The 27575-nt window shown below is 36.0% G+C and overlaps 1 protein-coding gene across 1 annotated transcript in view; it reads right to left on the bottom strand.

Annotated features, from left to right (window-relative positions):
* LOC149795464 (uncharacterized) overlaps nucleotides 1-27260 on the bottom strand; it is a 47955-nt gene extending 20695 nt beyond the window's left edge. Inside the window, exons 1-6 of the mRNA XM_089963806.1 lie at nucleotides 27041-27260; nucleotides 22714-23209; nucleotides 11932-12072; nucleotides 8702-8941; nucleotides 5168-5543; nucleotides 227-436 (exon numbers count right to left, since the gene is read on the bottom strand). Coding sequence (XP_089819932.1) covers nucleotides 227-436; nucleotides 5168-5543; nucleotides 8702-8941; nucleotides 11932-12072; nucleotides 22714-23196 — 1450 coding nt within the window. The 5' untranslated portion in view covers nucleotides 23197-23209; nucleotides 27041-27260. The remainder of the gene's footprint in view (nucleotides 1-226; nucleotides 437-5167; nucleotides 5544-8701; nucleotides 8942-11931; nucleotides 12073-22713; nucleotides 23210-27040) is intronic.
* Nucleotides 27261-27575: the final 315 nt, after the last annotated feature.

The following is a 27575-nucleotide window of genomic DNA, read 5'->3' as shown; positions in this document are numbered from 1 at the left end:
AATGCCCATCCAATCCAAAAAAGGGTTAACCAAGCTCCTCTTGGGACACAAAAAGCAGAAATACACAACAGGATATGGTGTAAGTCCCTAGGGTTGACCTATCTGTCTTTGGAGAAAGGGGAAAGAGTCCAAAACACTCTCCCTTGGCCATTCTGGCTGCCTCATCTTGCAGAAACTGATGCCACTGAACTCAGGCTGCTTTTGAGATTGTGAGAGCCGTGAATACTTGACAAAGTTATGAGAATGTCCCAAAGGGTGCACAGGGTAAGCATGCTCTTTTGCCTGTTTTTAGGGGTAGAAGGAACTGCCAGGGACCAGTGTTGCTGAATCCACACATCCTGAGCCTTTACAGAGGGGATATGATCTCCAAAGATCATCTCTGCTTGAAAGACCCTCAAAATCTTCATAGCAGCATCACAGTGGAGGTAGAACAACTCTGCACAGAGTGGCATGAACATAGATACAACATAAATCAACTTCTTTGCTACAGCATCCAGCAAACTCTGAATAGTGACTGATGACAATGGATTCTGTAACTAGGTGCTGAAACCAGCGATAGAAGCAAAAAGAGTAGTACAGATTAACCTCTCTGCTGCCTGGTGAACTCTTATTCCGAGGAAAAATCATGTGTAAGTTCCCAGACCATAACAGAGTGTGGGACTAACATAAAGTCTAGGTATGATGCTGCCCATAAAAATCTCTCCAGACTGGAGAGAATCTTTAGAATCTTTGTGTCCTCAAAGCCCAAAGGCTTTGGAAAGCCTTCGGGCACAAATCCTGAGGAAGGAGGTGGTCAACTTTGTTTAAAGCATTATCAAATGTCAAGCTTTCTTCCTACTCCAACATCAAACAAAAGATCGGAGGGGGCTGAGAACCCTAATGCTGCTGGTTCCTCAGTAAACTCATTAAAACCTATCATTACTGAATAACATTGTCTTCTTGTACTGGCTTCTGAGAGGAGAAGTACTAATCCTCCTAGAGTCTCCATGTGGAGAGGGAAATGTTTGAATTAGATTGTTCTTTTCCTTAAGCCCCTAATGGGGTTCATGTGATTGACTCTTCATGTGGACTGTTGAAGAAACTGAGAACATTTCCCCTCATTCCCAGATCATCTAAGTGGAGAGGGCTGGCTGTCTTCCATTTTGTTGGCAATGACCAGAGGAGGGGATAAAACAGATCCCCAGCCTGAAACACTTCCCAATCTTGAAGCCAAGTAATGGACATCCAAAGTGGTAGTCAAGTCCCATTTATAATCCAAGTCTCTCACATCACCCTACAACCATCGTCATCAAAACCAATGCATAGACTATATTTCTGAACCAAAGATCCATGGAACTGTGACATGCAGAGGTCAATGAGATCATCATTTATTTTTATAAGACATTTGTAAGCATGACTGGACAAACTGAGTTTCTGTTGAGTAATATTTGTTCCCACACCACTGTCACATCCCACTTTATAACACTTTTGATGCTGGAGACAACAGTGGTATAGAAAAATCAAATTGTTTAACAGAGATTACTCAAGTGAGATGATGCATAATAACTGTCTGAAAAAATGTAAACAATCAAAATGACAACCTCTGCAAGTCACTCACTTTCATAGATCTGTTGTTGTGAAATAATATTAAGCAAGGAGATGCTGTCTTAACATCTGGGCAAATTTTATACTGATGTCAGACACTTTGTTCCATTTACAGTCACATTTTATTGTTGAAATTTAATTTACTGAACTGGATATTTATCCTCTGAAATCAAACAACTAACCAAAAAGGATTACCAGTTTCATCAGTCCATTCAGTGGTTTCAATCAGCGGGTAAAACTGCTATTACCAGTAGTAGTAGTAGCTGTAATAGTACTTAATTTACATACACTAATATAATAAGTCTGATCAAAATGAGAACACAATTATGGATTCCAGAGTGCTAACAAACACAGCCAATCAGATGCAGATTACATCATAAATATGCATAGATCTCATTCACTATCAAATCCATCCAAGACCATGATGATGTAAGCCAATAATTTAAGTCTGATATGTTGATCAGGCAATCAGGTGCAAACTCAACTCATTATTATTTGATTAAGGATCAAAGTTGTACATGACCCTGGTGATATAACTCTATATTCCAAATTTGACAAAACTGAATCAGAAATGTCCTCCAAAGCAGCAACAAGCTCATCCACTTGATGCAAGATCATATCATTAATAAACGTCATTCTCACCCATGCAACAGAGAAATCTACATGTTTTGCTAACCATACTTTTCTTATCTCAGTCTGGTTATCTTAGACCCGTTGTCCCAGTCATGGTGTCCTTGCACTAGAAACTACTTTTAAAAAGAAACCTTTTGTATCTTCTACTGTTCCTGACGGAACTGTTATAAAATTCAATAAACAACAGATATATAACAAAAAGAAATTCACTTACAAAGTAACTTAAGGTCTCTCCAACTTTAATAACACCATACAAAACGTTTTGAGACAGACACACACAAAGTCAAGCTGTTGGAGAGAGTTCCAGACTCAGAAGCAATACACATCACTGGCCACACAAAACCAGACTCTCTTAAGTGTTATTGCAAAGCCAGCAAAAACCAGAATTGTTTTACGCCAAACTGATTTGTTCTAAGTTTGCTGAATGCCTACAATCCACCCCAGCTGGATCAAATATAATGATGAGACTACAAACTTACCAGCCACAGAGTGGCTCATTCAACAGTCCACATGCTATTCCACAAGATTTCCATGTTGCATATCACTGCACAAGTAATAGCAATAATTGCCATATTTCCAGGACAGAAAATATAATAATTCTAAGAAAGACATTAATTAGAAATCTCCTATGTCACTACACACTCAGTTAGAACTGTACCCAGCTGGCATATTGTACTGCATAGTATCATACCATTCCTTACCATAGAGCATTTTTCAAATTAGAACTGATTAAAGTTAAAACTGAATCGCATAGAAGATATCAATTATTTATTGTCAATTTCATGTGATATCCATTGTTTATATGTGATAATAAAGTAATAATATTAAATGATTTTATGTTTCTATTTTGTCATGTGTAGAACTTAGGGTCAACTGATCACCCCAGTGCCCTCAAAAACATATATGTCTTAATGCGCAGTATTTTGTAAAACAAAAGCATGTGGCTCAAGACTGTCACTGAGCAATACTTCCAACACATAACAATTATAACCTTTTTTCTTGATTTTTGTTTGTTTTCTATGAGTGGCATATATAGCTCGATTATACTCCGTTAAAAATTCAGATTTTCATAAACGAGTACAAAACCTGATGACCTTCATACAGAGTGAGAAGCAATAACAGTACCTGAACGAGTACTGTTTTGAATCTGCTACCTAAATTGCAAGGGTGCATACTTATTTTTATTTAGCTGGAAAAGATTGGGTGAGAAAAACAATCTGTCAATGTTTGTACCAAGACAAGGAAATCCAAGTTGAGGGGTCACATTATTTGTCTAACCCACAAGGCTATACCAAACCAAAACATTGATTTTAATACTCTCCCTCATTACTGAAAACTTCAAAGATCTTTATGATATAAGCAAATATTCCAAGCTTAAAACTGGATCACAATAAAAGGCATGAATCTTGCTCAGCATTTAAGAACTTGAGGATGCAAGTATATGTTTCAAGCTTGAACAGATTTTGATCAGAAAATTGACTTCCAAAGGGACAAGAAATGTAGCCAATCAGATGCAACACCACCTCATTAAATATGCATGACTCTCACTACTGAACTTGATTACGATTCTAATGATTTAAGCATATCTCCACATTTGATCCTAATTGGATCATATATATGGCTTCCAGAGTGACAACAAGCTCAGCCAGTCAGATGCAATATTATCTCATTATTTTTGCTGGATCTCGTTCATTATTGAATCTTGCCAAGATCTTGATTACATAAAACCAATTCAATATAGTACTCACCCTAACATTAAATTAAGTTAATATGCATCTTGTATGTTTTAATGTCATATCAGCAGAATACCTAGCTTTATGGTACCAACTAAAGGTAAAGTTCTAAAAAATTAAAAATGTAATTGCAAAATAAAATTTAAGTCCTCATTAATTATAGTTATCTGGCTGGCTGAAATAAGACAATACATATCCAAATATGCCTTCCTCTCACAAAGCTTGCAAGGGAACTTGAACCAGATGGTTAATTTCTTACATAAAAACCCACAATTGCCTATGTTGTGAATTGTTAAACCAACATATTAAATAGAATATAAGAGAGAATCATTATATCTTCCAAATATAGATAAACACATGGTGCATCAAGATAAAGGTAAATCTATTATAATTCTGTGAAAGGTATGTAACATGATAGATACAATTAAGAAATATGAAATCCTTAAAATATAAAGAAATTTAAAAAAAACAAAAAAAAAACAAAACAAAACAACATTCACTCATAAAGGCTATGATTTTCACTGAAGGGACACCATTATTAAGTTTTCTAATTGAATTCACACAAAAGTTTGTGTCTCACAGAGTGGAAGTGGATACATCAGACAAAAATATATCCCATTCTCAATGGACATTGATAAAGTATGCAGTCAAAATGAGATTCACCCTTCAGGGGGCCATAAATGAGTGGGTATGCATAATACAAACTCATCTCTGCAGTTTGTTCTATAGGAACTCTCCAGTTATGGATAAAGCTGTTCCAATGTACATGTATTTTAAGCTCCATTTTTAATTAAAGCAACTTCTAGTAAAATTGGGTTACTGAGGGATAAAAAATAATGTACAGCTATAAACAGTGCTTCTATGAATAAAAACTTTCTGTACAATTTTATAAAATTCTTGGAGACTGTTTCAAAACAACAAATAACTGCAGGTTTAACTATTTTAGTAAAAGCTGACATAGTTGATGCCTGGTCAAACATTATTTTCAAAGACTGGAAAGGAAAGGTATTAATACATATGTTTTGTATTGGTCACCATTAACAGTGATATAATTAAATTTTAATACTTGCACAAAACTGACATGGAATAGAAGAAATAAAACAAAAAATTGTTATAAAATGTGTAGCTATCATACCCACTGCACTCCTGATACTTGTTCAAATTAACTAGTTTGCAAGTGTATTTAAAGTTCAAGACCACTATGTTAAAGAACTTACTACTCTGTTGCAATGGCTGCTGCTCCTGTTCTCCTAGCTTGTAGGCAGTTGCCTCAGAATACTGCACTCTTTGATCACTTGCAATATCTTTGCTCTTGAGCACATCTACATCTGATCGAAGGCTTGAGAGTTCAGTAACAAAGCCTGAGACCTCCTTACTTAAATCATCTTGCTTTCCTTCCACTCTTTCCATCCTTGCACTGATGATTATCAGTTGTCCTTGAGAGTTTGCCTGTTGATTTCTTACATGCTCCAAGTCATCCTGGAGTTTACTGATATCCTTATTCACCTCTGCCACCTTTTGCATAAGATCCTGGTCAACTATATCTGGATTTTTGTCCAAGAAAGCTTTGATCCTATTTAAGTTCTGGGTAATCTGAAACAGGTAAATGTATAATTTAAGAGAGTTATCACTGGTAATTAGTTATTTTAATGCTGTTATCATGTTGATGGGGTCGAAGTCTAGAGCTGTGAAAATGTAGAAAAGTTCTACCAGGTACCTATCGGTCTTAATGATCAGTTACCTGGGAAAGGAAAATTGTATTAAATGTGTACAAACATAAACTGCTTTGTTGTATGTTGATACCAGCATGAACAACATGCAAAAGTGTATTTTTCAGTTGTGGAAGTGTACAAGTCAAGGTATATTTTACAAGTCAGTTCCATCTGAAGGGAAGAATTGTTGGCAGCGAGTCAGATTTGCATTTTGAAACATAAATAAGCCAAACTGGATGGATAGATATATATGGAGACAGGAAAATAAAAAACAAACCTGTGTAAAATATACTTGTATTATTGAGTGTAATATGTCACAAATTAATTATCAACTTACAATTGTGCCGCTCTGGTTGCCTAGTGGTTAGAGCATCTGCCTTGGATGTAGGAGATTGTTGGTTTGAACCCAGGCTGAGTCATGCCAGAGACTTATAAAAAATGGTACTAACAGCTGCATCGCTAGGGCACTCAGCATTAAGAGGTTAGTGTTAGGACTAAAGCTACATTAAAAATCCAAAACACACACACACACACACATACACACACTGAGACAACTTACAATTTGCTTTAATTAAATCCACTAAAATCCACAATGCTTGACATTTTAAATCCATTTATAGCACAGATCCATGAATTCATCTTAGGTCTCAGAGCAGTATAAAAATAGTTCTAAATAATCTGATTCACAATATGCTGTAATATGTTAATTCCACATGTCTTACAAATTAAACAGTGAAATTCATTTAGATGATAAATCCATGAATTCAGTTACAGGTCACATAGCGACATAGCGGTATAACAATAGTTCAGAATGATCCAATTCACAATATCCGTTACTATGTTAAACTTACAAAATATATAATGTAAGTTAAGTCCACATTTTTTTTTAATATTCACACTATTCATTAATTGCCACTACCTAATGTCATCTGGTACAAAGTCCAAGAATTCATTCTTAATGTCTGATCAAGTTCTGAAATCCTCCATTGTCATCTAGTAAATGGTCGTTGCCTAGTCATCGCAAATATATTCTTACTCCCTTTCCTTGGACTCACTGTCATATAAAGGTGCTTATGTAGAAACTGAGCTTGGGCTTTGTAAGCAAGACTTTGACCACAGAGTTTGTGAAATCTATTAATGGCTGCAACTGAACACATATCAAATGTGTAGCAATTTCAATCTCTGTTACTTACTACTGACCAAGTAATGCCATGCAGCTGGATCAAACAGTTGTCACGTGGAAAAATAAGCTATGAGTTTAAGGTCAAACATTTACTGGAAGAGGCAGAACTCTACATAGCACTGAAAAAGTACACATATTCAATTCGCAGCTAGACCAAAAGGACTGTCAACTTGTAAACAAAGTGACTGCTGCCTTAAGTCATTGGCTTTTAAGTCCATGTGCACTTGTAGAAAATATTTATATGGTTTAGGGACATCTGACAGCTCATTTTATTATCCAGGTTATTATCAATGGACAGGTACCCATTCACAGCTCTAGTCAATGCATCTTAAACAGAATGCTTACAATGCTGGTGTTAATCACTATATGCAAACATAATGCATGTATGATGAAGCAACTGATTCTGCATTAACAATAATGATTGAATATGCTTCTCATGCAATTCTGCAAAAACCATGACAGATATATCAGATCAAATCAGTCCCTTCATCTTCTCAAACATTTTGTGACATTTTTGGGAAAGGTAATAGAACAATTAATACTGTTTTTCTTTTCATCAGAAAAATAATTTTTTTTTTACCAGGAATGGCAGCAAACATGGCCAGGTTTGGGAAAGCACTGTCAGTGAAAGTGATATTGGCAATAGGTGTGGTGTGGTCTAGTGTTCAAGGATCAAATGCTGAGTAAATGTAATGCCAGCATGATTGGGCTAAACTGTTACTTATAATCCACTTAGTTAATCTGCAAAGTCACATGGAACAATTCAACTATGAAATAAACAATAATCGCATCTGCCATTGCACTTCCATATTAACGATGCTAAACCAAGGCTTAATAATGTTGCATTCACTAAGTGAATCTTTCCATTTCTTTCAGTTCAGATTCCACTGAAAGTGCTATACATTTCAGCTCAATTGTAAATTTTATGTAAGACTGCATCAGACAGTATTTTAAGAGATCTTAAAAAATTTACTCTTCAATCTCCTCTGTGCTTAATATAATACTATTTCTGTACAGACCTGCAAATACAATGCTTAATGCTACTTAACCTTAAAAGTGTTATTCCCAGAGAAAGATTACAGATACAGAACCTGAAACAATATTACCAGTAAAATGAGAATGAAAATGGAATTCATGCAGATGGAATGCAGAATGAATACAAACAGATTGCAAAAGGAAAGCAAGTCAAATTATGAATGTATTTTTAATAAAATGAAGTGACGTGATGTGATTTTGATTTTTAACATAGCTTTAACAATTTTTCAGTCATATCGCTACGATGTCTGCAATGTGGCAGTTTATAGTGATGTCTAGCACTGGGGCATCATGCCGCAGACATGTAGCATGATGTCCCACCCAGTCACATTATCCTGACACCAGGCCGACCAGTCCTAACACTAACCTCTTAATGCTGAACGCCAAAGCGAGGCAGCTGTTAGTACCATTTTTAAAGTCTCTTTTACGACTCGGCAGGGGATCGAACCCACGACCTCCCGCATCCGAGGCGGATGCTCTAACCACTAGGCCACCGGAGCTGTTTAATAAAATGAAAAGTGCAAATATAAATTCAAAAATAGTATGCATTGTTTCAGATGTTACAAGATCCTTGAAATAATGAATCCATTTCCAATCCAGATTTACACCTCTTTCTCCCCTTAGATATCCAGATGTTAAACCATTTGCATAATTCTGATTTTATATATCAGTATGCATTACAAATGTTCTTCTGATCCAACAGAAACAACACAATTGCCTTTCCTGGCAAAGTGCAAGTCAACTTTTAAAACACAGTTTGAAAGTATTAGAATCTTACAGACTGGTTAAATATGCAAAGCCATCACTGCACAAACATTTACCTGATCTGAGGTCTTCTTCATTTCACATATTTCACTTTCCATGCTAATACTTTTCAAACCATTTTCAGAGCAGCCATCCTGCAATCTCTTTATTTCATCTTTTTGGTGTGTCTGGCATTCAATTACAGAACTGACCATTGCATTCACTACCTTCAGATCATTTGTTAGGGAAGTCACAACATCTTGAAATACTTTGATCTCCCTCTCACGAAAGCTTACATCAATGTCTTCCACCTGAATCTGCAGGAAAAATTTTATGAATAAATAAATAAACATACATACATACATACATACATACATACATAGTTTTGTCACAAAGATATACGAGCAATTTCAATTTTGCCTTCTGATTTGAAGATGACCCCAGTGAAAGTTAATTTTGAATTGTGCTCTCTTATAATACACACCTAGCCATGTTCTATAACAAGGAGTGAATACCATCTAGGGTCCTAGTTTAGTAGTATGAAGCATATGCATAGATAAACCTCCAATCTTGGCAGGTTCAGCTGGCAAGTTCTGCTGATGGGCGAACTCATAAGCTAAACCCTTCACATAATAACCCACAGCTCAGCATGAGTTGCTGTATGTGGCAAGGTGACTGGAAAGATAAAATAGACAACTACTGATCATATCTGTATTATTGCTAAAGATAATATATTTCAAACTGTGTGAATAGTTTTAAACCATGTGCAATCAGATCCAAAGTTTAATGCCCAAGGTATTTCAAACACTTAATGCAGTGCTCTGAATCAACAAATCAGATTGAAAAAAACAAATTATGCACAGAAAAGAAATGTGTGACATGGGAGGAATATAATGAAGAAGCGATTGAAGAACAAAACTTAATTAAAATGTCATAATAATAAAAAATCCCCGTTTTCAAAGCTACTAATTCTTTTCTAAAACTACTGCTGTTTATTTGTCATCATTACAGATATTGCAATATTAAGGTTAGCTGAATGTCCTTCAAAAGTGGAATGAGCATGTGGGATATAAGCTACATCTACATCCCCCTAGATTAAAGATAATACTTTTGTCAATCTTTTGTAGGTCAGCATCAACTAGACTGCCATCTTATCATTGAAGTTAAGTCAGTATGTGTAGTATCTGCAAGTTTGAAATAATACTTCTATCAGATCCATAATCATGTATTGTTATGAAAATTCAATGTTTCCTTTGGTGTTTCTTTGTTTGACTTGTTTCCTGATTTTGCCCTTGAAAAAGACTCAGTTCATCATCAATTTTTTTACTATTATCTTAGTCAGTCCCTGAAACAAACAATCCTTTTCTGAATCCAGTGTACTTGAAAGGACTTTTAATCCTTTACCTCATGCAAGCATCTTTGGACACCTCTACTCCATTCGCATGGAAGCCCCTTTTGACACCTGCTGCAAACATAAGTCATTTTGAGCTGGTTTCCGTAGCGCCACCTTCAGGGAAAACCCCCCTATTAGATACTACATTCATTTCTGCGAAATGAATGACAATTATGTCAGATCACGTGGTCGCTGTTTATGCACTGGTCGACATCTGCTATTTAAAGTAACTGGGTCATAATCTCCACTCTCCAAAATGGTGGTCGCAGATTTCATTCAGTTCTTACGAAGTTTTCACGATTGGAATCACAACTATGAAAGATTCAATAACTTAGGTAAAGGCTCTGATATTGATGTAGGCAGCAATTACTTTTTATAAATTATCAAATTTAGATGACTTAGTGATGTAGACGCAGATGAAAAACATGTAAATTTCGAGTATGGGAAATGGCAGCTATGGTTGGTCATGCGGCCTCACTGACATGATGGTGAATGGGTTCTCTCAAGATTTTAAAGCACATAAAAAAATTTTCCGTGAAAAATAATTACACAGCTATAACAATCAGACTTTACTCTTAAATTTTTCCACATATAATGTATGTGTACCAAAAATGTAAAATGGTTAAAATTGCTGTTAAACGTAACATACACTACATTGCTTAACAGTTCACAGGCAGGCTATGCGTATGCGGTCAACTAGCTAACAGGTGTTCTATTTATAGTGTGCTGCACTTTATCACTATGCTCTATGAGGTAGAGGGTTAGTCATGTGAATTGAATTATGCATATTGTAATGACTGTCCTAAACCATGTAACAGACATAAGTAAAACAACTTAACATTAAAATAATTTACTTCTCTATGTTAAAATGAAAATTTAAGAGGAACTTAAGATTATTGTGAATTAAATTCAAAATAATCCTAAAAGGTTCTATCACAAGTTCTAAAGAATAGACTAGTGTGCTGAATGAATTTGAGGTACTTGAATGTGCTGATGTACCAATATCCTTATATATGCTGAGGTGCCAATGTTCTTGATGCATTGCAATGGCATTGTCTAAAACTCCTTGAATGAATCACAATAATTCCAAAATGATACTTTAGTCCAGAATCAATAAGCACTTTGTAATTCCAATGAATAATCTAATAAAAGATTTCTCTCAAATTATATATAAACACAACATTCAACCCATCTGCATACTGATTTTAAAACAATAGCATAAGAAAATAGGAATGAATAAATTGTCCACTTATTCATACTTACATACATACTACAGCACTACATGGCAATATTTTCTTACTAGCTCTTTGTCACAATACCTCTCATGTGACATATTTCACAATACATCTCCACATCGCAACAGAACCCACTTGACAAATATATCCAATGGGAAACAACCCCAAACTTGTCAACAGGTTCATTATTGAGATTAATTTTGAAACTTATAAACACCTATTTATTGCTCTCATGGAATCTACAATCATGCACCAAAAGTAAAAGACACAATATAAATATACATACCAATGTGTGTATGTGTGTGTTTGTGTATGTGTTAAGAAATACCCCATACAACATAACACAATGGAATTTTGTAGTTTATAAACTATTTTCAGGACTTCTAATTACAAAATTCCCTTTATATACAAATACCAACTTGACCTATGAGGCAACATATTGCTCTGGAAAACCCAAATTTTCATTGGAAAATTCCACCATATGGTAAAAAAGTTCACCTCCAGAACTTAAGCTCATAAACAAGGTTAGGCCTTGAACTCAAATTTGTAGTAAAATGACAAAAGTCTGCCCTCAGTCAAGCAAGCAATATAAGTTAAATATACATAACACATGTGACCCAAATATGTGTTTTTTTATATATAAATTCTTGGTAACAAAGTACAATGAAATGACACTTACTGCTTGGATTTCAGTGTAAACACATCCCTGCACATTTATGTCCTGTAACAGCTGTAACATGTTGTTGATCCAGTTATCTTTGTCTCGGTCTGACACACTGAGGTTACCAGAATGGAACATCAAATTACGAGCATCAATTAACTGAAAGAAAATTAGCAGTAAGGGTAGGTGTTACATTTTCATAAGAATCTAGTAAAGCATCTGGCCTACATGATATCTTTGTCAAATTGTCAAATGTTTTACTAGACTAATAGAAGGATGGATAAAAAAATATATATACACAGCATGCCATATGAATTTCAAAACTTACAGTCATTAGAATAATTAATCTTATTTCAAATGTTAATTATTTTATGACTACAAGTATATTGCTGAAAAAGGTGACCCAAACAGAAGCTGCTTGTATGTCATATACTGAGTTATATGTCATAGGTCAAACCAAAATTAGTTCCAATCAAGCACTGAACTGAATCATCTTAAAAAGTCTGTAAATGTTATGTGTAGACCAATTTCAACTGACCTCATTCAGACTACAATGCTTGTCTGCCCTCTACCACTGGTTGCTAACAGTATATGAAAACCAAGAGGTACAAGAAAAGCTGACATACTTACGATATTGGATGAGTTTGAACAAAACCACCATCATATTGAGGATGAACAAACCCACTGTCGGGATGAACAATAAAATCTTTGAGATGAATAAAAGCGTGTGGCATCTGCTACTCCTACAGAAGCTGCTGAACATGTTTGTGCAAAAGCACAGCAATCACAAGTACTTGAATTTAAATTTCATACATGTAGTGGTGAATTAGAAAAGCACATGGAAATATCCCACCCACATACAAACCAAGTAAAGAAGCTCGACAACTGTAAACAAATATGATTCCTGGAATCACACTGGTGCTGACGCAACTGATACAGGCATGGAACAGATTCAAGAGATATTCAAGTAATACATCGATACAGGATCAGGATGGACCTTCGAAAGATATGTCCAATTCAAGGTACAGATCTCTCCATATGAACCATTTTGTGGAATCCAGTTACATACCAACACCAAATTGGGTAATGTCAAGGTCAGTGATAAATGTAAAGAATACTGACAACAGATGTTTTGAATGGCAATTTTATCATTGTTATGTCCAGCTAGTGATAACCAAGACCTGCCTTTGAAAATACTGGGACCACCTGGGTAAAACTCAACTTTGGTGATATCGAACTTCCTTAGCAAGTTATTAAGGCTATGCTAAACAAATCTGAAACACTTAATCCAGGTGTCACTGTTAATATGTTTACTTGAGCTAAAGGCTTTTATCTGCTTGCACTATCCCCACATGGACTAACCCAGATTGGATTGCTGCTGCCTAGTAATATGAAAAACATCAGAATCTGCACTGTACTATGTATGGATAAAGAGCTCGGTTGCTTAACTGAAACAATAAGCAAACACAAGAACTTTGCATGCAGATGTTGCATGCATGTATTTAACACCCAACAACTGCTCGCCACCCATGGCTTTTACTGTGGTGGCATCAGTGAAAATCTGCAGTGGACAATAATGCCAGAACCAGGTAAAAAGATTTTCAAATCTACTTTGATGCAACGACAGATAAAAGTCCCTTAACCCTTTACCTCATAGAGCAAAGAGACAAAGTGCAGCGTGCTATAAATAGAACACCTGTTACCTAGTCGACCGCATATGCATAGCCTGCCTGTAAACTGTTAGCAATGTAGTGTATGTTACGTTTAACAGCAATTTTAACCATTTTACATTTTTGGTACACATCTATTATATGTGGAACAACTTAAGAGTAAAGTCTGATTGTTATAGCTGTGTAATTATTTATCACGGAAGAATTTATGTGCTTTAAAATCTGGAGAGAACTTGTTCATCGTCATGTCAGTGAGGCAGTGTGACCAACTGTAGCTGCCATTTCTCATACTCAAAATTTACAAGTTTTTCGTCTGTGTCTACATCACTAAGTCATCTGAATTTGATAATTTATAAAAACTAACTGCTGCCTACATCAATATCAGAGCCTTTACCTAGGTTATTGAATCTTTCTTAGTTGTGATTCTAATCGCGAAAACTTTGTAAGTACTGAATGAAATCTGTGACCGCCATTTTAGAGAGTGGAGATTATGACCCAGTTATTTTAAATAGCAGATATCGACCAGTACATAAACGGTGACCACGTAATTGTCATTTGCAGAAATGAATGTAGTATCTAATAAGGGGTTTTCCCCGAAGGTGGTGCTACGAAAACTGGCTTAAAATGGCCAATGTTTACAACAGATGTCAAAAGGCGCTTCCATGCGACTTTTGTAAAGGCGTCAAAAGGCACTTCCATGACACTTTTGTAAAGGCGTCAAAAGGCGCTTCCATGCGACTTTTGTAGAGGCGTCCAGAGAGAGTTGCATGAGGTAAAGGGTAATATCATCTATCCGGACTTGGAATTTATCAACAACGAAGTGGAAAGCTCTGTTTCCAAGAACAAGCAAACAACACTGAATAATTCCAATGCGGGTTTTGTTACACAGTAGTTAGGCATGACGGGCAAACTGAACCAATACTGTATCGTGGTAAGGATTCAATTTGTTTATTAAATTTACTGAAGTAACGATGAAATGGATTCGACAGCAGCTCTATTCACCAGCAGACACGATTATGACCTAGGATAACAGTCATAAGTTTTCCACAGCCATTCACTGCTGGATACGTGATGGTCCCTTTGGTGAAGGGCAAAACCCACAATTCCATGATCAATGCCACATCAGTGGTGCAATGCATGCAATCTATAGTTGAGAATTTACCCAAACAAAACAAAAATCCATGTAGTGCTTCATGATTTGCAAGGATCTGATAGACACTTGATTCTGCAAGCTGTAGTCACAGCATCAAAATCACAAACATGTGTTATTCCAAACAACATGAAAAATGGAAAAATACATTTTCTGGCTGGATCAACTACAGTTCATTGATTCTTTATAGTGTCTGCTTTCGTCCTTGGACAGGATAGTGAGCAGTCTAGAGGGCAGAAAACTCCACAATTACCCATAGGTATTGTCCAACCAATACAGATATTTTAATGAAAAAAGATGTGTATCCATATGAGTACTGAGTGACTGGAACAAATTTGATGAACACAGGTTGCTCCTGATCGAAGCATTTAATCAATGTCTGCCACATGAAGATATCTCAGAAAAAGATTACAAGCATGCAAACAAAGTCTGGTTAGCATTCCAATGCAAAAAACATGGGTGACTATTATGATCTGTATCTGCACACTGATGTGTTGGAGAAATTTTCTGAGACTGCCGTGCATGTGTACAAACTTGATCCCGCATATTATTTCTCATCACCAGGTATGATTTGTGATGTGCTGTTGTCCAAAATCAAATCAAGCTGCAATTGTTTACCAACATTGACCAACATTTATTTTGCTGTCTTCATGGCTGGATTTCTATGATGACTCAGATATACATGCACCAACAACCAAAACATTGATGGATATTACCCAGCTGCCCTTAACAGTTACATCATGTATCTAAAATAGAATAACCACTATGGTTAGGCAATGATGTAACCATTGCGAATTAGTGGGTTTTAGTGGACTGATCCACACACACAATGACATGCTAAAACACATAAATGATTACTACATCAATAGCGACTTCTCTGAAGTTGATCTAGAATACCTTGAACATTTACATGACATACACAATAATTATCCGCTAGCAACAGAAGGATAGTCGGTGCCTGCTACACGGCTGTCCCAGTATCAGTGCGCAATCATTGATGAATCCAGATGTAAATTTACTGAATGCACCAAACTAGAACCAAGTCATAGAACAAAACACAATTATGTATTACACGTGAGAACTCTGCAGCTGTATTTATGATTGGATATGCATGAAACCAAGATCCATAGAGAGCTTGAATTTCAGTAGCAAGTTTGAATGGCACCATTTATGCAAATGAATATGAATCTAAGAACAAAGGACATAAATGAGTTTGGGAAGGACATTTTCAAGCTCAAGAACAATCCTATGTTTGGAAAAATGATGGAGAATCTAAGCAATTAAATCTGAATCAACCTTGTCCATGACAGTAAACAAGACAAACTTCAAAGGCTCATATTATGACCCAGCCTCTGAAGATCCTTGATGGTGGGTTTCTTGCTGTTCACAATAAAAATTTAAACTCAACCTCACAAAACCAACAAACCCGGTATGTTGGTTTGTCCATGTTGGACTTGTCAGAGCTGCTCATGTACGAGTTTTACTATGACAAGATCAAACCATTTTACCAGGATCCAGTCAAGATGCTGTACATTGATACTGACTCGCTGCTGATGCATCTCACAACCAATGATGTGTACATGGACATGACACAACCATATTCAGTAAATGAATTTGATACAGGTGATTATCCAAAAGAACATCCATTGTTTAGTAACACCAATAAAGAGGTTGTTGGTAAGTTCTAAGAATGCTCAGGTAAACCAGTTAAAGAGAATGTGGGACCGCAACCTATAATGTATGCGACTGTAGCTGGTGGCTCAAAGAATGTTAAGATGGCATAAGGTGTTCTATGGGTTATTGTGCTAAAGGATCTCAAACACAATAGGAATGTGGAATGTCTCTCAGAGCGACATGAATTCACACACACCGCAAATATGTGATGGTGTCAGATACATCGCTTGGGTGTTTACCAATGCACTAATGTAAGTTTGTCCCTGCTTGATACCAAGTGATGGATACTCCCTGAGGGAGTCAAAACATATGCATTTGACATTCATGCTGTTGTGAATTAACTTACGGCAACACGTCATTGTAACTGATGTTGGTGCACTTGCGCACTGATGATGTCCAATAGTGCATCAAAACAAAATCTTGGTGGTAGTTCTGTGTTTGCTGAAACAACTTGCAATTCCTCTCACACAAATACTCGGCTTGATGGCTTTCCTGCTTGCTCATTATTAGACCCAAAATGGTAATGTGTTGGTTGTCCTGGAATATCATCCACTATGAAATATTAAACACATCAATGGACCATACAGAGTCAGTAGTATGATGTTGTCCACCTTCTAACTCTCCAGGTGCCGACAAATACTGAACAAATTTGTTTCCAAGTGTCTGCAACAGTGCTGGCTGTGAAATAATTTCTTTACTAAATGTTAGTCTTTTGTTGAATCGCATATGCTGCATGTAATTTCATTATTTAATGTTGCTATGACCAATGGAAGCCATATTACCCTTTCATAAAGCCACTCTGCAATTGATGGGCTTGTCCCCTGCATCCAACATATAGTTAATAGTTCCTGCATATACTGATGATGAAATAATCATTCTGCGATTAAATTGTTCCACAATAGCTTGGCCAACCATGTTCGAGCAACCCCATGAGTGACATTTGCTGCTCTACGACGGCATCACCTCGCAAATACCCACATGGACTCTAGTGTCTTTTTATTATGTCTGGCTTTTTGTCACCATTCTTTGTTTATATCAGTATAATTTACTTTTAATGAGAACCTCTATTAAAGTGAAATCTTGGCTTTTCTTGATGATCCATCCTGATATACATTCTTTTGTACCTGGTTCCACAATCACATTCAAGTTATTAATGAGATCGACATCAGTGCGTTGACATGCATGGATATCATTTGATGCATTATAGGCATGGTCATGTCAGTAAAATGCAGCATCAACACAATTCTCAGGTGCTTCAGCATGCTTTGGTTGGTTATTACAACCAAATTGCATATCCAGCCATGTACCAGGCCCACAGTAATTGTATCCAGTGATGTGTTTTTCAAAGGGATATTTACTCCATAGTGTTCCTGGTAACTTTATTAATGCAGCGGCCATATCACCACAGACTTTTTTTAAAACAGGATTCCATGGATTTACGTCCACTGATGGAACTGGAAGTTCCTATCAACATGAACTTCTTTTCTCCACATCAAACACAAGTTCCATTAATGCTGCTTGCCAATTATTGAACTGGAGTTGGATCTGCAGTACATGTTTTTGCATGACATTATAAACAATATGAAGACATGATTATTTGTTCCGCTGATTAAACCACCAATGGAAATTGCCAAACATGCCAAGGATATTAAAAAGGCAACATGAACAGCAACAGAAAAAGTAGCAGTGCTAACGCGAACAGAAGAAGATCCATGTTCAGTTCGTAAAATAGCTAAGTGCACTAAAGATATTAAAAAACAACACAAGCAACTGCAAAAATTATTACACGCTTGCCAGGGACAGTGGCTTAAGTCAAAGAAGAAAACACTGAAGAACCTGAATCACTTCCACCACCTGGGTACGAATCAATGATGAAAAGACCAAAACAACATTTTCATGAAAAAGGTCGTCAGTGGATCTTTGAAAACGCCATGTGTGCAGATTTCTTTCCAATCTCAGACTGCACAAATTTAGTGACCGAAGGACCAAAACAAAACATAAGGTATGGGTCAAGTGGGATATTTAAAGAATATACTTGCTCTGGTTAAAGCAGGAAAAATTCCTGAAGCAAGGTATGAGATGACATTTTATGAGATTCCTGTATGGGGTAGAATCAACCACTGAAACTGAGTCAGAAGAATATTCGGGTCAATGTGATGTGATTTGAATTTATAACGTAGCTTTAACAATTTTTCAGTCATATCGCTATGATGTCTGCAATGTGGCAGTTTATAGTGATGTCTAGCACTGGGGCATCATGCCGCAGACATGTAGCATGATGTCCCACCCAGTCACATTATCCTGACACTGGGCTGACCAGTCCTAACACTAACCTCTTAATGCTGAGCACCAAGCGAGGCAGCTGTTAGTACCATTTTTGTAAGTCTTTGGTATGACTCGGCCGGGGATCGAACCCACGACCTCCTGCATCCGAGGCGGACACTCTAACCGCTAGGCCACCGGAGCGGTAATATTCGGATCAAGCAGCCGCAAATCAACCTCAACATGCATATTTCATGTACATCCAACTACACAAACATGTGATCCAGTGGAGTAGTGATAACAAAACTGTCAGGATGATTGATGTGATCAGATCAAAACCATTGTGATTTAGGACCACTAAGGCATGATACAAAGTCTTTCAATAAAAACTGCATGTTGACATGATCATCCATTTTGCATGAATAGCAATAAAAAAGATTTTCAAATGGTTGTCATGCCTGTATTAATGGATGTAAGGTCGGCATTATTTTCCAATAGGACCAACTATAGTCTGATAATACAAACCTGTTTGTTTGTACCCCCCCACCGATTTCGAAAACGCGAACGTTTAATGTGATAAAAAGTGCACAGAACTAAGTCAATTGAATCATTGATTTAAAATTTCTAACCTGACTGTGACTAGAACTGTGGCACTAATGCTGCATCCCCTGCACTATTTCATCCATAACGGACTTTCCATACTAACACGATGCCATATTGCGTACACTATAGGCTAGATTATTTCCATTAGATAACATAATGATGTAGTTCATCCTGTTCGGCAACTGCTGAATAACTGCATAAATTACATAACGTTGAGAATTTGGAATTATATCCCTCTGCAAACATGAACATAGAAATTAAACCGCTTGTTAAATCCACATGAAAAGCGTAGTTGTCATTTTGTTTGCTTGATTCAACATTGCAAATATCAGAAGCAGACGACTTATGTATGTACATATGTAGTCATGATACACCCCTTTGTTAAAAATGGACTTGTCCTGAAAGTGGAAATGGATCCGAGCATGTCTGTCTATTGCACTGAAAACTTCTGTTAAGCATGAAACACCCGTAAGATGACGGTGTTAGGGCCAGTCTACTCAGTCAGGTTAGAAACTATCAATCAATGAATGAATTGGCTAAGTTCCTTGCACTTTTTATCACATTGGGGGGTACAAACAAATGGGTTTGTATTATCAGACTATAGTATTGGGGCATCATGCCATAGACATGTAGCACGATGTCCCACCCAGCCACATTATCCTGACACCAGGCAGACCAGTCTTAACACTAACCTCTTAATGCTGAGCACCAAGCGAGGCAGCTGTTGGTATCATTTTTGTAAGTCTTTGGTATGACGGCCAGGGATTGAACCCACGACCTCCCACATCCAAGGCGGATGCTCTAACCACTAGGCCACCGGAGCGGTCAAAGTCAAAATAGTTTGCATAAGTCGAGTCAGTGTATATATTTCAGAACAGATGCTCCATCACCACCACCAAGAAAAGCCCTTAACGGACAAGAAAAGAAATTGACTTCTATGTCTCAAAGTTAGAAGTGGCACCTGTCTTTTCGACTAAGTAAGAAACATGTTAGTTTCTTTTCACTGAAATAGTGTTTCTGTTAAAGTTAGCTTTCAACAAATTTTACATCACGTTTGAGATAGATGAAGAAGTTATTTAGCAAAACTACATGTCAATATGACCATTCCTTAAGTCAGGAGTAGTAATAGTAATATTTTCAAGAAAAGGTCAGCTCAGAAGGATTTAAAATGTAACGTTAACATTTTTTCTACCTAACCAAAAACCATGCTATCTATATATATAAAAGACTGACTAACTGAACCATTAATGCAGTTTGTGTAAGTTCTAATGAAAGAACATTAGAGTCTCTTAAAGGGAATAATCAGAACAAACTCGAGTGTGTATAAAATATCGAACACAATTTTACATTTACAAGATTAGCAGTATCTATGTTACTAATCTAATTTTACCATGGCACAATAAAATTGTCCATTTCTTCCTTTGCTGTCATCTGCTCCTATTTAGCGCTCAACTGCGCACTCGAGTTTGTTTGGATCTTACTTTTCGGTCAATGGTGAAATCCAAGACTGTCCGAATGCAAAATTACACTTCGAGTTGGGTTGTTGTCCCAACGCCCAACAATTATTGCATTTTCTCCATTATATCACAAATTGAATGAAGTGTGTCAAGCTGTTTTGAAAATTGAACTATTCTTGATTATGACTGGCCTAAGTTGGAAATTAGCAGACGCAATTAGGATAAACTAGCAGTGTTGGAACTACCGAGGGGTGCGGACCGGTGTCTTCCCTTGTGTTATATTATTACAGGTTAGAATCCCTATCCCTAGATTTTATTTGTAATGAGCCCCAGTGTGTAAATACATAAGCCAAGTCGGATGCTCATTTGCAGCCCAAGTTAAGCATTTGATCTCCAATGCTCGTCTAACTGTGACAACTAGTCGCCAACAAGCCAACCCATTTCCAAGCCTAACTCAAAGTAAATCTCAACCACATTATAGATTTAGCTTGTGTGAATTTATAAATGCTAGGCTTGTGATAATGAGGTTCATGCCTTCTACATTAAAAATTACAGGGGGTGTCAAAATACGAAACTATTCAGCGAGACCTCTCAGCCAACAAATGCGACACTATTAACATCTGGTTCCAGACTGTGCCTCTACCATATTCACCACTGGATTATAAAACACAAACCTGGGTCTGCTTCCAAACCTTGATTGGATGCATCAAAATCGTTACCACTTCGGTATGTCATATGAACAAATTTTGAGAACTATAAACTTATTTTTCTGTGTTCGATTAGTTTGGGAATTGGGATTATCTGAGTTAGAGATTACGTGAATTAGGACAAACTGAACATTTATGCTGATTTTCACATGCAATTTACCACTGCAACTATTGTTGTTATTTCAACATGCTTTATCAAACATCTGTTCTGCATATTTGCTAATATTATATCTCACCACTTTGAACACTAAATTTTGTGAGAAAACACATACAAGCCTGAAAGTCATATAATAAACTGTGTTGACTATTTATATTTGTTTTGTTTTGTGCTTTGTCATCTAAATAAGTACTTCTGTGGTGAACACACCATTTCTTGACACTACAATACACTGGAGAGATCTAGTAACTGAAAAAGACATGAGCTGTCCATCTATTGCATTTTATTTGACCTTGACCATTGACATGTTACAATATTTCACTGACTTTGATATCTCAATAATTTCGTAAATTTTGGAGTTACATCTCTTTGAACACATGTATACAAGAGTTTTTCCATCTTATTTGTTAAATTGTTTTTAGAACTATTAAAACTAGACATTGCAAATATTGGACAAAGATGACACAGCTTTATTGAAACTGACTGATCTAGAAAAGGACAGTGAGTAGTCTGTCTGCTTATTTATATCTAAAGCTTCCATTTGATTTGAAATGCCAATAATTTGTAAGGGAGCCCCTAGTGAAAGTCAGGCTAGAAATTATAAATTGACGAATGATAGGACTAAGTCTTGTGCACTGTTATATCCTTGATACTTTTCCTTTTAAAACTGGTAATGTGATACTAACAAATGGGAGGGTGTGTGAATATTATTGGGATGAATATGTAAAGTTTTGTGCAAGCCTCCCAGTAAATTAGGGGTATGATAACAAGCTTGTGCTAATGGTCAAAACTCCATCACATTAGCTCTTCTTGTCTTTGACCACTAGAGCTAAAACATCAACTCCTGTCGATCAAACCTGGTGATATTTTCATTAAAAATTGGCCATTATCCAATTCAGGTTGAACTTATATTTAGCAAACAAGTATTATAATAATGAACTTGGTTAGCTTAAGATTTGCTACTATTTTGTTTTCAGGTAACCCGCTCACAGTGTACATATGATATGTATATGTTTTGGTCTCATGGATGTTTAATAATATACATTATAAGTATTTTAGGAAAGTCATAATACCAACTTTGTTAATATATGTAACAGCATAGGAAGACTCTACCACTTACGTCCTGAAGAAGCTGAGTATTACTCACACCACTGCTCAAAAAAGAGCAGTAGTATAGTAGTGAAAGTATTGCAGGAGCATCCAGGTCTTTGGGGACACGGGTTATCCTATTCTGACCCTTGGGCATAAAAACCTTGGCCACTTGGTAGGGGTCAGAAGGCCACTGGCTGATGTCGCAGTTACTCCAGTTGATCTTGGAATTCTGACGGGTGTTGTGAAATTTCAGAACCTCTTGCAGCCAAGCATCACAATTTTTGCAGGGGCTGATGCACCAGTCTTTCTTATTTCTGTTATATTTAATATCCTGCCATGTACACAACCCACACATTTGGGTTGTGGCCACATTTTGTTTTAAGTGGCTGTGTAATTTTTGAACACCATCTTCAATGTAAAGTTCAAGGTTTTCTTTCAGAACAATTAGTGATAAACTGCACTTCAACCAGTTTTTGTACATTATATTGGAAAACCTTGAAGGGGAGATCATGGCTCTCAGTTTCCTGAAAAAGAATATATATAAATGAAAAAAGAACCAATACAAGAAAAGAGCCTCTCAAAGTGACTGATGCGCTACTGCCTGAACTAATCTCCTGCTGAGTATTTAAACCATTTATACAATACTAGAGAAATTCCAACATTTGGTAATAATATGGTATGATTTTAGTTAACATGTTCACATAATTCCTGTAAGTGCAATGCAAATTCTTTGTCATGAACACTGATCCTGAATCTGATGTTATGGATAGAAGACAACTAAGCTTGTCTATGCCACTGTCTGGGCAGATAGACAAAAGATGGCTTAAATTTACAAGTAAATGTTTTGGGAACAACAAAGATATTGTAGTGGTATCATTCAAGGTATTATTCAGATATATCCACTAGGGGTGAAATGATTCATCGATATATCGATGCATCAATACTTTTGCTGGAATGATACACATATCGATACAAGAATCGATTCTAAACGATACTTACCATATATGTTATTTTAGTCTTCAGCAGTTACGAATAATTATTATTACCGGTAGTTTGCCTTCTTATTCTTTTAATATTGAATTCATCTTGTAAAATTAAAAAAGAAAAATACTATTGAGAATACTTGCTCACCATCTGCATAATCAAACAAAGTGACAAGGTTCATAATCTGTCCCAATTCCATGCTAATTATCATAACCCAGCAGCATGTTCAGCATAAAGGACACATTCCAAATATGTCCCACATGTATATTGAATATAATGAAGTACTTTACTCATCGTTTAATAACCAATTTTACACGAAGTTTCTACATTGAATTTGATCTGGTTTACTTTGGTCAATTTGAAAGCTGCATTACCGGTGTGTCACATGGTGCAATATGTTATGTTCAAATCTTATTTGTGGTTACTGCTTCTTCCAGTTGATGTAAAATAATAATTACCAATGAGGAATCAGTGAAGCTTGTTCTCTGCATGACAGACAGGATGTGCTAGCAAAGTAATAGAGAAACTTCACTCATAAATCTTTCATATATAAGTACTTACAGACACTGAGACAGATGCTGTCAGGGTGTGTGATTGCATGAATCGTGCAAAATATGTATGAATTTGCACACTTGGACAACAGAGATGCGCGAGAACTCTCACAAATTAGCTGAAGGTCACGCATATAAAAATTGGCTCAGCAAAGTATACAATTTTTATTTAACCGTTCTTGTCGCAACATTTTTTGAGTAGGCAACAGTTTACATATCTGTGGTCTTCAAGCATGATAAAAATGGTTGTTAAAGTAAATTTGATTAGCATATTGTGCCCTGGAATAAGCATTATTGTGTAGTTTGAACCCTCCATGAAGAAAGTTTTACAAATGCATGAACAGAATATGGATCACCTAGAAAACCCAAAATGTCTGATTCCCAGCATGGTTCTTTATGTTTTTGTTTGCTAAATACTGGCTGGTGATAGTGATGATAACAAAAATGTTTAAAGTTATAAAGTATATTGGATTATTGGATCTGGGAAATTGTTACTGAAGATACAAGTGAGTGATTTTGAGATCGAAAATGGTGTTAATACAAGTCAGATGTACATGTTGGATGGACAAGAATAGAGTGTATGACAGTCAGTATCCCTTTCAGCGGTATTTCAAAATTAAATGTAGATGGGCAGAATACTAAACTTAATTAAAATACAGACAATATAAAAGTAGAATGCAATTTTGATTTTTTTTAACAATCAATTTAGCCCTGTGAATCATATGCTGCAAAATAATATATCCCTATCAGGGTTAAGGTAAACTGTATAAGGATGAAAAAATGAAATTAAGAAGTAAAGATATTTATTTGAATACCTCTGTCAGCACAAGCAGACAATGGCATTGATTGAATAAGATTTTTAATACAGGATCATGGAACAGAAAAGAAATCTGGCATAGTGTCAGTAAGCTACCGATTCAAGAAGTAAGTTTGTGTTAATGAAAAATCCTATTTTGGAAAAGATATATCCAAAAGGTAATATCTGTGAACTCTGTAAAATTCTAAATAACAGCCACAAAGATCAGTTTCCAAACATCTTCAAGCTGACAAAGCTAGCTATGCATATGCCCTTTCAGTATAAGGAAGCACAGAAAAATATTCGTACACAGATAGGGAACAGAGTATGCAAAGAAATAATGAACAGATTAATACCTATACAACTAGAGATGACATCTTTTAAAGATTTTGATTTCAGTAGAGCTCTAAAAAAGTGGAGTATTGAAGTGTTATGTAAATATTGAACCATGACTGTTTCCTCCTCCCCCTCCTTCTTTTCTACTCTCCCCTTCTTTCTAAGATAAAGTGTGAAGTTCCCCTTAAGATAAAATCCTGACAGCATCTGTCCTTAAATTGTACATGGGAAACAAATTTATATATTTTCTTTTTATGGAGAGATATTTAACCAGTGAATGAAGGTGCTGCTGGTATAAATAAAATTAGCACAGAATCAGCAAGGAGGCAGATTTCAAACAGCTCAAGTTTATCACCTTGTGTACAAAATTTAAAAAAAACTAGAGAATAGGACTGGGTGCTGTCAATAGTTTTCCTTCACTAACAAATACAACAGTGACAGCAATCTTTTGCATATGCAGGAAGTACAATATGATCGATTTTATTGGTATTCATCCTAATTCCCATGTCCAGATTTGTTCTAGATGAGATTTTCTTTGCACCAGGAAACTTCTTAATTTGTTCTGTTTTGAAGATAACATTGTAAGATCTTCCAAGTTTAAGTTAGACATGAAATTGGTGACAAGATGTTTTCAAAATATTCTTGCAGTGCATAACATAGGGCCTGGTGACTAAAGTGAGTTAAATGGAGCCACCATTAAATGGCCTAAAACGATGGATAAAACTCACTGACAACCAACAGTAGTCTGTTTGAAAGTATTTTTTGTTTTCTTGTCCCTGATGAGAATTACATAAAAATATATGATAACCATATCTCTATCTGTAATCTGTGCACTGGATTCGCAGTCATACAAAGGAATACATGTACTAATATATTGACATATGCTACCAAATAAGTACAAACAATGATATTTTGTCTTCCTTTCTTGTATTTAATTTTTTTTCCAAAACCTGAATGTGGTCTCAATATCTTTCACAGCATTCCATTCAGCTGCCATGTTGGCAAACGTGACAAGTATCAAACATATAATTACAGATTCTTAAATATAATGATACATGTATTTGCAATATTCAAAATTATTTATGAAAATACATCTATTTTCTATATAAAAAATAATTTCTGCAATAATAATGTCATGAAAAATGAAAATGTGTTTTTGATAACATTGAATCTGTAATAAGATTACTCATGAACTTCCCTACTGATGGAAACTAACGATGTACATGTACAGTATAAAAGTACCATGGTACATACCACTGTTAACAAATAATGAGGTAAACTAGTATACTGGTATTGTGCACCTCTAGCAACACAAGTAGTTTATTTATTGCCATGGCAATTGGAGTTCAGTCCCATATATATCCACTAGAGAGACTTTTCCCAGTCTCACTCAACAGAAAAAAGGGTCAGTAATGGCATGAAAAGAGTCATTGTTCTCCTTGATTTAATAAAAATTTAACAAATTTTAAAACAGAAAGAAATCATGTAAATTATACTTCTTTTAACAATATTTAAAAATTATGAATTTTTGGGTGATACATAACATCATGTGTGAGTTGAATAATGCACAAATAAACTCTTCCGAATCAATATTGATGGAAGCAATCTATTTTACTAAATTATCTCTTTATCTATAAAAATCTACTATCTACTACCTTAAATTCTATGCTATATGTAGATGTACATACCACTATGATCCTCAAAATAAACCAGGAAGTATCCCTCCTCCACCTTCATTTCTACCCAATCAACATTTCCACCACCACTTCTTTTCTTATTCTTCAAGAAGAGCAGAACAACATTATGGGATGCAGGAGGCTGTGAGTTCTGTACCGGGATGCATTTGGAAACTTTTGCAACCTTAATGAAATAGCTTCAGTGCTTCTTTCTTGGTTATGTTTTACACAGCTGAACAATATCTAGAAGAAAGGAAACTTGAGCTTAAAGCACGTTTTTGTCAGCGGTGCTTTGAACAAAGAAAACATGATGTGATTAAAAATGGTTATATCCAACATTCAGGGGCAGTAGCTCCTTATTACAGTATATTTGCCAGCAATAAACTTCAACAGAGCTGTAGACCAAATTGGCTTGATCCATGGTACTTTTATGCATCAAGTTTCAAAGAACTGCCAAGAAGATGCTGTACCTCTACTTACATGATACTTAACACTGACAAATGCTTGGAAACCGCGTCAATTTAATTTTTGCAGCAGGAGTTTATCT

Source organism: Sinohyriopsis cumingii, chromosome 7 (assembly GCF_028554795.1).
Source record: "Sinohyriopsis cumingii isolate HCF-2022 chromosome 7, ASM2855479v2, whole genome shotgun sequence".
NCBI classification, from domain to species: Eukaryota; Metazoa; Mollusca; class Bivalvia; order Unionida; family Unionidae; genus Sinohyriopsis; species Sinohyriopsis cumingii.
Note: the sequence above shows the minus strand (reverse complement) of the source record. Positions and strands in the feature narration are given on the sequence as shown.